The sequence below is a fragment of the Astyanax mexicanus genome, chromosome 20 (assembly GCF_023375975.1).
Source record: "Astyanax mexicanus isolate ESR-SI-001 chromosome 20, AstMex3_surface, whole genome shotgun sequence".
NCBI lineage: Eukaryota > Metazoa > Chordata > Actinopteri > Characiformes > Acestrorhamphidae > Astyanax > Astyanax mexicanus.
In genome coordinates this window covers 10,178,076-10,194,818 of record NC_064427.1, presented here as the reverse complement: position 1 = coordinate 10,194,818, position 16,743 = coordinate 10,178,076, and the positions used below count along the sequence as shown (strand labels likewise).

General features: G+C 39.4%; 1 protein-coding gene across 1 annotated transcript in view; it reads right to left on the bottom strand.

Moving 5' to 3' along the window:
* Positions 1-16,743, bottom strand: part of efnb3a (ephrin-B3a) — a 97,126-nt gene that overhangs the window by 39,147 nt on the left and 41,236 nt on the right. Inside the window, exons 2-3 of the mRNA XM_007236050.4 lie at positions 16,230-16,382; positions 15,967-16,109 (exon numbers count right to left, since the gene is read on the bottom strand). Of these exons, the coding sequence (XP_007236112.3) occupies positions 15,967-16,109; positions 16,230-16,382 (296 nt within the window). The remainder of the gene's footprint in view (positions 1-15,966; positions 16,110-16,229; positions 16,383-16,743) is intronic.

The following is a 16,743-nucleotide window of genomic DNA, read 5'->3' as shown; positions in this document are numbered from 1 at the left end:
GACGTTGTTCGTTTGGCTTCGTTGAACAATCTGATGTAACTGTGGAGAAAACGAAGGGGCTTCGACTGCTGTGTCGTGCACATGAAAACTGGGCAAACTCCACGACCAAAGACTGTGATTGGTCAAGCGTAGTTAATGGCAAACGAAGCCATTCAATTTTTATTTTATTGCAGTTTTAAAACAGCAACATTGAAAACATTTCTTTTCTCTTCTCATTCTCTCTCTTTACTCTTTTTCTTTTACTTTCTCCTTTCTAATGGAGGAACTCTAAATTAGAAAGCGTTGGGACGGCACAGAAAATGCTAATAAACAAACTGCAGTGTTTGTTACATGTACTCTTATTTGATTGTACAGTATATGAAGTATATTAAATTCGAAGCATATTAAAATTCAAAAAGCCGGTTTCTGTCGGTTGCGTCAGATGCAGTATTAACACAGAAATGTACATAAAGGTCTTAGAGCAAAATATGCAGCCTTTAAGATGACATCTTTTCCTGTGGCGTCTGACCTGCTGTCCCTGTTAGTGAATGTGTGGAAATGTTTTTTTTTTTTTTAAAGTAGAACTGGGTGATATGGCCCCCTACTACAAATCCAACTACAAATGACAAAAAAATGGTTGAACCCTAGGCTTACCTTTATTTTCATTTAAACTTCTCCTTTGGCGTTCAAGTGCAATGACAAATACTATTGTGAGACCATACCATTGTGTGTGTAGCAAACGGGTCACTCTGAACTACGGGAAGGGGAGTGGAGTTTTTTTTAGAATTTTATTTCAAATTTTTTCCCCATTTTTTCCCCAATTTTACTCAATTACCCAACCCACTCATTAGGACATTATCACTAGCAATGCCCCAACACCAGAAGGGTGAAGACTAACACATGCCTCCTCCGATACATGTGAAGCCAGCCACCGCTTCTTTTTGAACTGTTTCTGATGCAGCATTGCCGAGTAGCATCACAGCGCATTTGGAGAAAAGCGCAGCAACTCGGTTCCGATACATCAGCTCACAGACGCACTGTGCTGCGGACATCACCCTTTGGAGTGATTTGAAGAGAGAGCGCCATCTACCCACCCGGAGGGAGCAGAGCCCATTTTGCTCCCTCTGAGTGCCGGGAGCTGACGGCAAAGCTTCATTAGCGGAGGTTCGAACAGCGATAGTTTAAACTGAGAAAAAAACATAAAAATACATTGTACGTAACTGTAAACTCACATTCATTAATAAAATTTATTTATCGCCCAGCTCTAACAAAACGTGCAACACTAACGACCCCATACTGCTGCACACCTTAAAACGTGTTTACAGGAAGAATAACAAAATAACACCTGAAACACTTCATCACTGCGTGTTCTCAGTGCTAAAAACAAGTGTTGTGAGAAGGAATTGCAACATTACAAAGTGGGAATTGCTTTACTGTCCCAACCTTTTTTGGAAAGTTTTGGAAACGCCTGAAATGCAGGAATGGATGTATTTTAATAAATAAAATTAATAAAGTTAAATGAAATGAAACATAAAACATCTTGGATTCATACTGTCTGCAATCAAATGAAATGTAATTTTTTTTTTGTAATACACTGTAATTTTGTACTTGTATTTTCCATATTGTCCCGATGTTTTTTTAATGTGGGGTTGTATTTTAAACCCCCTTGCTCTCTCTCTCTCTCTCTCTCTCTCAATATCCCCCACTGCATCTATTCACCCCCCCTTCCATTCCATTTCTAGTGAACAGCTGGTGAGGAGAATTCCCTCAATCCTCCCCTCCAACATACTAATCTCTCTCTCAGCTCACACGTCTGTCTGTCAAAAGAGCCTTTATTCACTGTGAGGAATGTGTTTGTGTGGAATGAGTGTGAGGGGAATGAGTGTGTGTGTGTGTGTGTGTGTGTGTAAGTGTATGATCACTTGAAGTAGCTGCGGTACCTCAGTACCTCTGCCTTACAGCCTCATAAAAAGGTAGAATGATTTTACACATCGATAATATAAAAATATCTGCTGCACCTGCAGCGTACGGTCGATGAGCACAGACAGTAATTTAAATATGTGTCCCTGAACTCAGAAAATAACATAAAACTCGTTTAAAACCTGTAAGAATTGTACACTATATTGATAAAATAATGGGACACCTGCTTATTACCTGTTTGGTCTAAAATTAAGGATATTAAAAAGGGGTTATAATGCTTTTTTTGGAGTAACTGTCTCTACTGTCATTGAAATACTTTCAACAAGTTTCTGAAGCATTGCTGTGAGGAATTAACTGCATTTAGAAACAAGAGCGTTAAGGCCTCAGCATGTTTCTTGCAGAGCTGGTACTTGCTTGGCTTTGGCGAACAATCTGACATTTAAGCAATAGAACACGAGAGGTAGTGTGTTATCACGAATAACATCACGGCTGTTATCACGGATAGCACAGGCAGCTGAGCGCTAGCCTGTGCTAAGCTAACGCTGCTCCGGGTGTCCTGTGTATATACGCCGTTACTCGGCAACGCGTCGGCGGAGTGATACAAGTTTAGTGTGAGAAGGCCGTGATGTTATCACATATATCAGCACGACTAGAACACTTTTTAACCAATCAGATTGTGAGGCCGGAACTAACTGTTGTATAAAATTGAATAGAAAACGAATAACCACAGATGTTGTGTATAGACTTCACTAGACAAGCTGACTAGAACTCTAAAGACACTACACGACAAAGCCTGTGATTGGTCAATTGCATTGGTGAATCTGCAGCAAGTATGCCAGCTCGTAAATTCATGAAGGTATGTTCAGCTTGTTGTGCAAATCTTGTGTTGCAGGAAGAATGCAGAGGCCTTCAGTGTATATTACATTAACGTTTTTTGTGATGTCGCAAAACTTATTGCATTACTTATTTACAAAAGTATTTGCCCCTTACAGATTGTTGTTTTTTTTCTTTTGTCATTATCATCTGTCAGTTTACAAAAGGTTACAAAGTCATTTTTAACGCTTAGGGACTCCAGCAAACCACAGTGAGCGCTATTATTCACAAATGGAGAAAACATGAAACACTGGTGAACCTTCCCAGGAGTGGCCGACCGGTCAAAGGTATTTCAAAAGGGCATGGAAAACCCATATAAGAGGTCACAAAAGAACCCAGAACAACATTAATGAAAAGAAATTAAAGAAATACAGGTCTCACTTGCCTCATTTAAGGACAGTGTTGGAGCATTCCAAGAGCCATCTCACATTTGCCAAAAATCTTGATAATCCCAAGGACTTTCTGTAAATATACTTTAGACTGATGTGACAAAAATGGAATGTATGTTGGAAGGTGTCTCCTGTTACATCAAACTAAAACATGTTCTTGGTAATGTGAGGGTCTGGAGCTGCTTCGCTGCTTCAGGGTCTGGACAACTTGCTGTGAAAGATGGAACCAGGAATTCTGCTGTTTACCAGACAATCCTGAAGGAGAATATCCAGCTATCTAAAGCTCAGACATACTTGGGTTCTGCAGCAGGACAATGACTCAAAGCACACAAACGAGTTCACCTCTGAATGACACCTCTGAAAAAAAACCTATATTAAGTTTTTGGAGTGGCATAGTGAAAGTCTGATTAAGATGCTGTTGCACGATCTTAAACAGGACGTTTAAGCTTTAAAAAAAACCTCCAATGTGTCTGAATTAAAACAATTCTGTAAAGAAGAGTGTGCAAAAATTCCCCCACAGAGATGTGAAAGACTTGTTGCCAGTTATCAGTAAAGCTTGATTGCAGTTGTTGCCGCCAAGGGTGACACAAACAAGTTATTAGGTTTATAGGACAAATACATTTTTACACAGGGATAGATTGGTTTGAATAGTTTTTTTTGTTTGATAAATAAAATTATAATTTAAAAAGTGCTATTTATATTTACTCATGTTATCTTTATCTGATATTAAAGTTTGTTTAATAACCAGAAAAATATCAGTATAAAAAAGCAAAAACAAAAGAAATCTGTACTTTTTTACGCCACTGTACATCCTATACCTATACATCCTAAGGCAGCTTTGCCCCTCCCACTCACACTGATGTTATTAGATATGTTTTAGCCTGGACTGCTTTTTGAATGAGACCCAATACATGGCAGCCAATCAGAGCAGAGCTCAGTCTTAAAGGCACAGTAACGAAATTGGTCTGCTTAATTCTAAGGATAAAATAAGTTGTGCTTAAGTGCTTATGAAAACACAGATTATGACACACACTCACAAGTTATAATAAAAAAATAAAATAAATATGTAGTATATGGGCCTGATAAATGTATGTGTATGGGTATGTATGGGTAGTGTAGGTTATTGTGCCTCTCAGACGTAACCTTTAAGACAATTAATCAGCTTCGAGTGTGTGTGTGTGTGTGTGTGTGTGTGGCTGTATGAGCAGCTGCTGCAGCCAGAAGGTTAATGAATCACTGTGTAAAACATTCTCTATCCAATTAGTCTGAGTCCAACAGCATGACCTTTATAAGGGAGAGAGATGTATAACACACACACACACACACACGCTTGTGTGTACGCACACATGCATGCTGCTGAGATCAGACTAGCTGTCAGACAGAGAACACAGCTGAAGACTCAGACAGACGCATGTATACACACAGACTCCTACATGTGCGAGCGCACACACACACACGCATACACACAATCATACACCAACTGTACTGCATGGCTCCGATTGTTGACCTAGTTTGGGAGGCGGCGTGTCACTTTGAGTTACTCACAGCCATCACACAACCAAGCTCACTATACAGTGAATACACACACACACACACACACACACTCACACACAGTGGGGTGGACAGAGGTTGCCTGTGTGATTTTGGGTTTTGGAAACTATAGAAATTATGTGTTTGTTTTATACAATAAACTATTTTAAATAAAAAACGTATATATATATACAAATGTATTTTAAATAGGGAATATAGTTAAATAAATGAACTTAAAAGAGAACTCCAGTGTAAAATTGACTTTGGGTGTAGTAAAACATGATGAGTACTAACCTTTGTCGAATAGCCCACCCCTGCTCTCCAGCAGCTTTCCTAGATCCAGTAATTTTGTGCTTCTGAACAGCAATCTTTACAATAGGCACTTTGGGGCATCCACTTGCCCCTAATAATTTGCTTTTGGAAAATGCAGAGCTTACATGTTTACATCCCATAGCATAAGCAAATCTCTAGGCACCACCATCAATTTACTGATTATGACCAATGTATTAGCTTATGCTACAGGTTGTAAACAGTGTTAGTTATTTTAAATATCGGGGGCTCTCCGGGGCTTCTACCAATGAGGTGTGGAGCTACTTTGAGCCTGGATAACTGTGTAAAAAGCGATTTATCTGCAGGGGCAAGTGGATGCACCGAAGCATCCATTGTAAAGAGTTCTGGGCCAAATGCACAAAATGACTGGATCTCAGAAAGCTGTAGGAGAGCAGAGGGGGGCTATTCAACAAAGGTTAGTACTCTCTATCATGTTTTACTACAGCAAAAGTCAACCAGAGTTCTCCTTTAATTGGTAAACTTTACAATTACACTTTACAAATAACAGTACTTTCAACATTCATAAACATCAAATGGTTAAATAATGTTTTAACTCTTTATTAGAAGACATTATTAAACATTTAAAAAATACTGCTAAAGAATGTTTTAAATAGTTACAAATTATTTAATGATTAAAAATTTCAAAAAAACTACTTTCAATAACTTGAGACATTCTTGTAAAGTGTTTCCACTTTATTTAACATATTTGGAGATATCCATTACTTTTGAATAAGCCATGTTCAATGTTTTTTTTTCCTGTGGGCAACAACATATTTTGTCTCTCATGGCAGAGCTTCTATCTAGCAGTAGGGGTGTGCCATATCATATCGTACACGATATTATCGCCAAAATTTGTTAATATCGTGAACGATATTTTACCCTGAAATATGGTGCCATATCCCCCACCCCTAATTATCACATCAGGGTGCTATTTTTTTGCTGTTTTTAGCAAAAGAAAAAATCCCACTGTTCTCATTTCCCATTATACATGTACTAGAAACAGATTTTGTCCAGTATCATTTATTTTTTTTATTTAATACTGAATATATGTAGAGCGCCATATCATATCATATGCAATAAGAAAAAATAATATTCATTTTGGTGCAGTAGTGTATTCTTGAAATTATTTTTTAAATTCAGTATTTCAGTATTCAGTATGTCATATCGTCAAGAGTATTGTTATCGCGATGAAATATTGTGATATTATTTTAGGGCGATATCGCCCACCCCTATCTAGCAGTTTACACTGCAGGAGATTCCCAGGATTTTTTTCTTAAATTGCAACACTTGACTTAAACAAGTGTTCCTTGAACGCTGCTTTTGAGCCCAGGAGCGATCAGTCCAGAGTACTGATCTCTGGTCGGTTGTCTGAGGTTCGCTGGTGTGAACCGTGCCGGGTGTGGAAGCTATCTGAGCCCGAGTCTGCGTTTGCATTTTTCAACGTGATGTTTTCACTTATTGTGACTGGGTTCTCAGCCCCGCCCCAATTTCAGTAGTGGGTTTTGATTGGACAGTTATTACATTTCATTGTGACACAAATTCCATGCTGCTCTGAGACAGAATGCAATTCTGTGCATTGTGATTTGCTTTGGAACCTTCGTAGCGCCACAAAGTGGAATACAATCTAGATGAGCTGACTGCATTTTAAGTGCAATTCTGATACAAATTCATCACTTGGTTTTGAAAGTGTAAATTCCTGTGTATTATTTTTCAAAAAAAGAGATCAATTGCAGTGAAATGTAATGTCATAGTGATTTTGCATTTCATTTTGGCACATATTCTACATGTTAGTGAGAAACAACATTGCATTTTATGGATCGCATTTATAATTTTTCCACGGTAGTGTTTGCTTTTTTAATTTGATACTAATTCCTCTTCATAATAAAGTGCCGTTCAATTCCAACAACTCCTTTTTGTTGCATACTTCTTTGTTTTAGTTAATGAGTTTATATGTGATTTTAATCTGAAACAAATCTTCAGCTAATTCTGGTATTCAAATATATGTAAAGTATAAATAAAACAGCAACCGCTAGAGTAAAACTTATTTTTTCAAAGATAGTATTAGATGGGATTGATTTGCTGTTTAAATCATTCGAAAAACAAGACAGACTTCATAAAAGATTTGCCCGATCACAGTTCAGTGGAGCGGGATGCTCTCACAACACACACACACACACACACACACACGATTTATCTCTGCTGTTATTTCAGCTTAACCTTGATAAATAAACCAACAAGCACTCTTTAATAATTAACAATCCTTTACAACAAACACTTATCCTCACTGACACACACACACACGCACAAAGAGGAAATGTCTAAAACACACAGCATCACCACGAGCAGAGTAAACAAGCTTGCTCACAAAAGCATACACACACGCGCTAACACATGCTAACACACAGCGGACGTTAATAGAGATGCACAGACACGAGCACTTCTCTCCAGTGGTAAGAGATTCAGTGTAGTATGTGTGTGTCTGTTTGTGTGTGTGTGTGTATGTGTGTGTGCATATGGTGTGGTTGTTTTTAGCCTAGGTTTGAATGCTAGGCTAAAATGCTCCATTGGGAACTCTTTCGGCGCTCAGAGATCAAAGTTGCATCCAAAAAGCTCCAAGCGCTCACATAGTCCCAAATGAATTCGTCTGGAGCAGAGCCGACCAAACAAGCTGCACACACAGACACATACAGACACACACACACACACACACACACACATACACATACAGACACACACACACCTAAAAAAATAAGCTCTGCAGCACGAACACACTTAATGTGATGGTTTAGAAAAGTGAATTTACAGTTTCCCACTTTCGCCTCAGATTTGGTGGGTGAGGCAAGACGTGCTCAGTGTCTTAAGGTTTAAGTTTAGAGGTTAGAGTTTTAGTTTTACATAGTTTCCATTCCATGATTTCAATCTATTCCGTTTCCTTCAGTTCTATATAGATATCATGGAAAAAAAAATCCTCCATGTTGTGAAATTTATTAGTTAAGATCAGAGGCGGAGTCAGACTTGCATACTCATTTGGTCACCCATTCTCTCAGACTGCCTTCATTGAGTTCAGAGTGCAGCCTAAAGCACCAGAGGCAAAGCTTCTGATTTTACTCTGGATGTCTAGAATGTGCAGTAACACCCAAGCGACTGTGAGAGATTCAGCAAGTAGTGTTTTAAGTGACACTTGGACTCGATCCAGATCCAGAACAAATATTTGTTAAGAGCGCTTGTAGAGATCAAGCCCAAATGCTAACAAATCCAGCATATTTAGCAACACTAACATTAGCTGGCTGGCTAACAACTGATTAGGTTATGTTGGCCATTTAATGCTAATGTGTGGCACACACAACACAACACAGTTTATTGTTGTATCATTGACACTGGCAATAAAGTAGCTGTATCCATTGCTAACCACACCATTGATAATCCATTGATAAAACACACAAAAAGCTTGCCTAGTTCCTGTAGAGAAGAATTGCCAATAGTAGAGAGCTCTCTAGAACAGGAGCAGATAAACAGGGACCTATCAGAACCAGGCATGGGCTAAAGGTGTATAAAAATTCAAATGTAAATGTCAAACCTGGCAGTTTTTCTTTAATTTTTTTTTTTAAATCATGATAAATGGACCAAAACACATTACCAAAGATTTTTACATTGACTTCCATTTTTTTAGTACTAATAGCACACTGTTATTAGACCTGGGAGCAAACACTACATACTGCTACATACACATGGAGGCGAATAGCACACACTAGCTTGAGCCATAAGAAAACCCAATATTGAGCTATGGAGGATTGGAACTGTTCTCTTAATAGATGTAACTCCAATAATATCTGATACTTTTGGGATGAGTTGGGGATAAGGTAGTTTGGTGATCAATCAACATTCTGAACTAACTAATGCACTTGTCCCTAAATGCAATCAAACCATTATATCAAAGTTTCAATGTTTTTACGTCTATTAGAAAGCATTCCCTGGACATATCATTTTGTCCAAATACTGTAAGCCTATTCGAGATCACTCAACACCTCCACACATTCAGAAGATTGTGTAATGAACTAGAAAAAAATGTTTTCCTCTAGAGAAAGGCTGCACATCCATGGGTTAGGACTGGACATAGGGAATTTTGACAAACTCAGATGCTGGTGCTATTGTCCTGTACACTGTACATGATCACTCATGCGTTCACTCCATGTCTATGTTACCTTCTGTCTCTCTCCTTTAGTAAGGCTGTTTTATTCAGATCTGCCATGTCATAAGCCACACTCTGATAATGTTCTATGGACTGAAGGAAGTTCCTGGAAGTCAGGCTTTTCCCGTCACCCATTACAGATCCGCTGCCCACCGCCCAGTTTATGCCATCTGCCTCAGACAAGTTGCTCACCCTCAACTAACATTATATCAACCAACTGTCTAACTGCTTTCACTGCTACTATTGTTATTTACCTCAATGTATTAGATATATGTGGATGTACAATTACTTTTTAACATTCATTTAAAAGTTGTCTGACCTGAATGGGTACCCCCTAATCTACAGCTCTGGAAAAAATGGAATGGAATATAATCAAGAGTTAGATGTACGAACACAAGCCATCAAACCAAGCTAAACTGCTTGAATTTTTGCACCAGGAGTGGCATAAAGTTATTCAAAAGGAGTGTGTAAGACTGGTGGAGGAGAACATGCCAAGATGCATGAAAACAGTGATTAATAACCAGGATTTCACACCAAATATTGATTTCTGAACTCTTAAAACTTTATGAATATGAACTTGTTTTCTTTGCATTATTTGAGGTCTGAAAGCTCTGCATCTTTTTTTTTAGCCATTTCTCATTTTCTGCAAATAAATGCTCTAAATGACATTTTTTTTTTTTGGAATTTGGGAGAAACATTGTCTGTAGTTTATAGAATAAGACAACACTGTTCATTTTACTGAAACATATACCTATAAATAGCAAAATCAGAGAAACTGATTCAGAAACTGAAGTGGTTCCAGAGTTGTATTAGCTTTGATAGTACAAAGTACATGTGAGCCTTGATTTTTCAGTTGTAAAAAGCACCTAAAAATCTAAATATGGTTGATTTGAACTAGGGCTGTCACGATTAGTCGACTAGTCACGATTATGTCGACTATTAAAATAGTCGACGACTAATTTAATAGTCGATTAGTCGTTTTTTTTTTCTTCTTTGTTTTTCTCTCCAAACTGCTGCGACTGCCTTTCTGTCCTGGACGCACATGCGCAGTAGTGGAAACCGGGGTAGGTAGTGGACGACATCTCAGGACATTATACAGACAGGCTCTGGTTTCATGGCCACCCCGCTACAGAACTCAAAAGTGTGGGATCACCAAGAAAATAAAAGTGAAACGCGTGCAATGCAATATCTGCAATGAAGAACTTGCCTTCCTCGGCAGCACAACCGCGATGCACGAGCACCTGAAAAGGAGGCATGTTGTGGCTGATTAAATGACGAAGAAGCTAAATTGCTATTTAGCTGCTAAAATTAGCGTAAACAGAGCGTTAACTTAGTACTTAACTTACTCATCTTGATAGCTTTAAAACAGAGGTCACTAATAGGCGGACCGCGATCCGGATCCGGATCCGGACCCAGACGTTGTCACAAATGCCGTCCCAAACCGATAAACTACAGAGAAGGATTTCATTCTGACAGTGGCTTCTGTTTTCAGTGCTTTTCGGTGCAGTAAACTCACAGATCAGTCATGTGTGGTGTAAAATCACCAAACGCTCTCCTCTGCCAATCAGATCTGTGCAGACCGCTGCCCTGTGTACGGTAATGTACACAATATCTGGACAGAGAGGCATTTTTTATTAATATACTTTTTTTTCATAATAGTTCAAACAACCTCACGGTTGAGATGTTTCATAAATGCCAGTGCCTTATCCTTATTTTACACAGTTGTTTACACTTTATGCTAAACAGTAAAATAATTGTCTGTTACAACAAGCTGCATATTTCATTAAAGGTTTAATGAACTATGATTTTAATTGTTTTTATTTTTAGTTAGCATATAGCTGAAATCTAATGTTGGTTGTATAATAGCAGCTGCATTCTATTGTGATAAACTGTGTTTTATATTCAATTAACGTATGATCCGATTAGTCGACTAATCATAAAAAATAATCGGTGATTAGTCGACTATAAAAATAATCGTTTGTGGCAGCCCTAATTTGAACAAGCCATGCACATAGCATTATGCTAACTGGCAAGAAAGCTGGATAAGCTTGTCATATATGTGGAGCAGCATGATCAGGCTATCCATGCTGGTTAACCAATGTTGGCTGAAGGTCATGTTGGCTGAATAGTTTAGTCAAGCTGGTTCATTGTTTCTCTTGGTCAAAAGCTTGTATTGATTGTTAGCCACATTAGCCTTGTAGCTTCCATGGACAAGGCACGTCTTGGATAACTGAGTACGTATTAGGTTGATCTGTGGTCAAGGTAAAATATTGCTTGAAGAAGAGCATGCAGATGACAATACTGACATGGAAACCCATCTTTTCGAATGTAATTGCTCTTTTTCTAGTGTTGAGTCACTTACAAATGCAAATGGTCATACACACACTCACACACACACTCAGCCCCCTGCAGGCTATGTGCCTCCTCTGCGGCGCCCTTGAGCCTCTCCAGCCCATTACAGCCAATTAGGAGCCTCCAGCCTCAGCTAAAACACAACACACACTCCACCTTTCTCTCCCTCCATCTCTCTTCTCTCTTTCAGTCTTTCATTCTCTCTCTCTCTCTCTCTCTCTCTCTCTTTCCTAAGTCTCTCCTTGCTCCAGCTCATTACTGCCATATTGTATAAATTACCAAATGCCACAATAGGTTAATTAAAAATGATTTCCCTAAGGAAGAAACACACACACACTCTCCCTCTTTCACTCTCTCTTTGTCAAACACACCCCCACACACACACACACACACACTTGCCCACACACATTCACATAAAGTATATCCAATTCTGTCCATCCCTTACCTATAATAAAAGCATACAGACATTTAGCTGTATGATTTAGCCATGTGATTATTAGCTGTGATGTGTTAGCCGTAGTGTGTGAAAATTAGCTAGAGAGTGTGTAATATCCACAATGTGTGTGTGGGCAAGTGTGTGTATATATTAGTCACAGTGTATGAGTAGTAGCCGCAGTAAGTATTAGCTGCACTGTATGAGTATTAGCAGCAGTGTGTGAGTTTTAGCTACAGTGTGTGAGTTTTAGCTGCAGAGTGTAAGAATTAGCCACAGTGTGAGTATTAGCTGCAGTGTGTGAGTTTTAGCCACAGAGTGTGAGTATTAGCTACAGTGTGTGGGTTTTAGCTGCAGTGTGTGAGTATTAGCTACAGTGTGTGGGTTTTAGCTACAGTGTGTGAGTTTTAGCTACAGTGTGTGAGTTTTAGCTGCAGTGTGTGAGTATTAGCTACAGTGTGTGAGTATTAGCTACAGTGTGTGAGTATTAGCTGCAGTGTGTGAGTATTAGCTACAGTGTGTGAGTATTAGCCACAATGTGTGAGTTTTAGCAGGAGCATGTGAGTATTAGCTGCAGTGTGTGAGAATTAGCCACAGTGTGTGAGTATTAGCTACAATGTGTGAGTATTAGCTTCAGTGTGTGAGTATTAGCTACAATGTGTGAGTATTAGCTACAGTGTGTGAGTATTAGCTACAATGTGTGAGTATTAGCTACAGTGTGTGAGTATTAGCTACAGTGTGTGAGTTTTAGCTGCAGTGTGTGAGTATTAGCTACAGTGTGTGAGTATTAGCTACAGTGTGTGAGTATTAGCTACAATGTGTGAGTATTAGCCGCAGTGTGTGAGTATTAGCCGCAGTGTGTGAGTATTAGCCGCAGTGTGTGAGTATTAGCTACAGTGTGTGAGTATTAGCTACAGTGTGTGAGTATTAGCCGCAGTGTGTGAGTATTAGCTACAATGTGTGAGTATTAGCCGCAGTGTGTGAGTATTAGCCGCAGTGTGTGAGTATTAGCCGCAGTGTGTGAGTATTAGCTACAATGTGTGAGTATTAGCTACAGTGTGTGAGTATTAGCTACAATGTGTGAGTATTAGCTACAGTGTGTGAGTATTAGCTACAATGTGTGAGTATTAGCTACAGTGTGTGAGTATTAGCTACAGTGTGTGAGTATTAGCTACAATGTGTGAGTATTAGCTACAGTGTGTGAGTTTTAGCCACAGTGTGTGAGTATTAGCTGCAGTGTTTGAAAATTAGCCGCAGTGTGTGAATATTAGCTGCAGTGTGTGAATATTAGCTACAGTTTGTGAGTTTTAGCTACAGTGTGTGAGTTTTAGCCACAGTGTGTGAGTATTAGCTACAGTGTGTGAGTATTAGCTACAGTGTGTGAGTATTAGCTACAGTGTGTGAGTATTAGCTACAGAGTGTGAGTATTAGCTACAGTGTGTGGGTTTTAGCCACAGTGTGTGAGTATTAGCTACAGTGTGAGTATTAGCTACAGTGTGTGAGTATTAGCTACAGTGTGTGAGTATTAGCCACAGTGTGTGAGTTTTAGCAGGAGCATGTGAGTATTAGCTGCAGTGTGTGGGTTTTAGCCACAGTGTGTGAGTATTAGCTACAGTGTGAGTATTAGCTACAGTGTGTGAGTATTAGCTACAGTGTGTGAGTATTAGCTACAGTGTGTGAGTATTAGCTGCAGTGTGTGAGAATTAGCCACATAGTGTGAGTATTAGCTACAGTGTGTGAGTATTAGCTACAGTGTGTGAGTATTAGCTACAGTGTGTGAGTTTTAGCTGCAGTGTGTGAATATTAGCCACAATGTGTGAGTATTAGCTACAGTTTGTGAGTTTTAGCTACAGTGTGTGGGTTTTAGCTACAGTGTGTGAGTTTTAGCTGCAGTGTGTGAGTTTTAGCTGCAGTGTGTGAGTATTAGCTACAGTGTGTGAGTATTAGCTACAGTGTGTGAGTATTAGCTACAATGTGTGAGTATTAGCTACAATGTGTGAGTATTAGCTACAGTGTGTGAGTATTAGCTACAATGTGTGAGTATTAGCTACAGTGTGTGAGTATTAGATACAATGTGTGAGTATTAGCTACAGTGTGTGAGTATTAGCTACAATGTGTGAGTATTAGCTACAATGTGTGAGTATTAGCTACAGTGTGTGAGTATTAGCTACAGTGTGTGAGTATTAGCTACAATGTGTGAGTATTAGCCGCAGTGTTTGAAAATTAGCCGCAGTGTGTGAATATTAGCTGCAGTGTGTGAATATTAGCTACAGTGTGTGGGTTTTAGCTACAGTGTGTGAGTATTAGCCACAGTGTGTGAGTATTAGCTACAGTGTGTGAGTATTAGCTACAGTGTGTGAGTATTAGCCACAGTGTGTGAGTTTTAGCAGGAGCATGTGAGTATTAGCTGCAGTGTGTGAGAATTAGCCACATAGTGTGAGTATTAGCTACAGTGTGCGGGTATTAGCTACAGTGTGTGAGTATTAGCTACAGTTTGTGAGTTTTAGCTACAGTGTGTGGGTTTTAGCTACAGTGTGTGAGTTTTAGCCACAGTGTGTGAGTATTAGCTACAGTGTGTGAGTATTAGCTACAGTGTGTGAGTATTAGCTACAGTGTGTGAGTATTAGCTACAGTGTGTGAGTATTAGCCACAATGTGTGAGTTTTAGCAGGAGCATGTGAGTATTAGCTGCAGTGTGTGAGAATTAGCCACAGAGTGTGAGTATTAGCTACAGTTTGTGAGTTTTAGCTACATTGTGTGGGTTTTAGCTACAGTGTGTGAGTATTAGCTACAGTGTGTGAGTATTAGCTGCAGTGTGTGAGTATTAGCTACATTGTGTGAGTATTAGCTACAGTGTGTGAATATTAGCCACAATGTGTGAGTTTTAGCAGGAGCATGTGAGTATTAGCCTCAGTGTGTAAGAATTAGCCACAGAGATTGAGTTTAGCTACAGTGTGTGAGTATTAGCTGCAGTGTGTGAGTATTAGCTACAGTGTGTGAGTATTAGCTACAGTGTGTGAGTATTAGCCACAATGTGTGAGTATTAGCTGCAGTGTGTGAGTATTAGCTACAGTGTGTGAGTATTAGCCACAATGTGTGAGTTTTAGCAGGAGCATGTGAGTATTAGCTACAGTGTGTGAGTTTTAGCGGCAGTGTGTGAGTATTAGCTGCAGTGTGTGAGTATTAGCTACAGTGTGTGAGTATTAGCCACAATGTGTGAGTATTAGCTGCAGTGTGTGAGTATTAGCTACAGTGTGTGAGTATTAGCCACAATGTGTGAGTTTTAGCAGGAGCATGTGAGTATTAGCTACAGTGTGTGAGTTTTAGCGGCAGTGTGTGAGTATTAGCTGCAGTGTGTGAGTATTAGCGGCCGAGTGTGAGTATTAGCGGCAGAGTAAGAGATTTAGCGGCATTGTGTGAGAATTAGCCACAGTGTGTGATTATTAGCTACATTGTGTGAGTATTAGCTGCAGAGTGTGAGTATTAGCGGCAGCGTGTGAGAATTAGCCACAATGTGTGAGTATTAGCTACAGTGTGAGAAATAGCCACAGTATGTAAGTGTTAGCCACAGTAAGGTTTAATGTTAAGGTACAAACACTATTCAGCAGTTATCTGTGTTTTTTAAATTTCTGTTATCAATATATATTCATATAATGATCAACTGAATTAAAAATACATTAAAAAAACATTAAGCTCTTATGTGGAAGCATAATGACAAACTGCCGGTGCTTCTGCGGCTCACATAAATCCCAGACTGTTTAATTACAGGTGAGACAGGATTTCCTGTCTGTGAATTATAAAAAATGCACACACACTCTTTTTCTCACACACACACATACACACACACTCATACATGTGTTCTATATGAGTATACACTGTGCATATACCTATATATGAACCTGAGTAATAATGTACCTTCTAAAAATGATAAATAAACACACACACAGACACACACACACACACTTCGCTCACCTATGATATAGTAATCCTGGAGGTTTTTGAACTCATGGCCCCAGAGATTAGGTGAAAACTCCTGAAACTTGATGGTAAAGCGCATGTCAGCGCTTGGCCGGTCGCAGGTCAGCAGCAGGTTCGGGGCGCCGATCACTTCACACCTGCAAGAAAAAAAAGTCAAAAATGCTCTGGCAGAATTCTTTGGATTAATCTGATGAAAGTATTAATTATTAATCATTAATTATGATCTGATTGTTCAGGAACACAAATATCACACACACCTGTCGGCCTGCTCGCGCGTGGACACCAGGTACAGTTTGTAGTACTCATATTCAGAGGTGGAGCGCGGGCCTGGTGGAGCGGACGCTGGACACACCAGGTCCAACCGGTCACCAATCTGAGGGTACAGCACATAGCCCCTCTCGTCCCCAAACCTGCACACACACACATACACACACATACATAAAAACACAGACAAAGCAGGTGTTAATACAGTTAAACTTTTTTCTGTGGAAAACCTATTTTTATCTTGGTAATAAGAATAGGGAGGGGATTCATTGTCAATGTGATGGGGTGGAGGTGGGGCGGGGGAGGGGCCCTGGTGTGGACGGAATTTTGGTTAAACACCATCACATAAACCATCACCTCATCTTCTCTATGCAGCCCAGCCAGCACCGTAGTGGATATTCAATCACCAAATCACCTGATTTACTATCATTAAAGGAGAACTCCAATGTAAAATTAATTTTTGGTGTAGTAAAAGATGATAAAGGGTACTTACCTTTGTAGAATAGC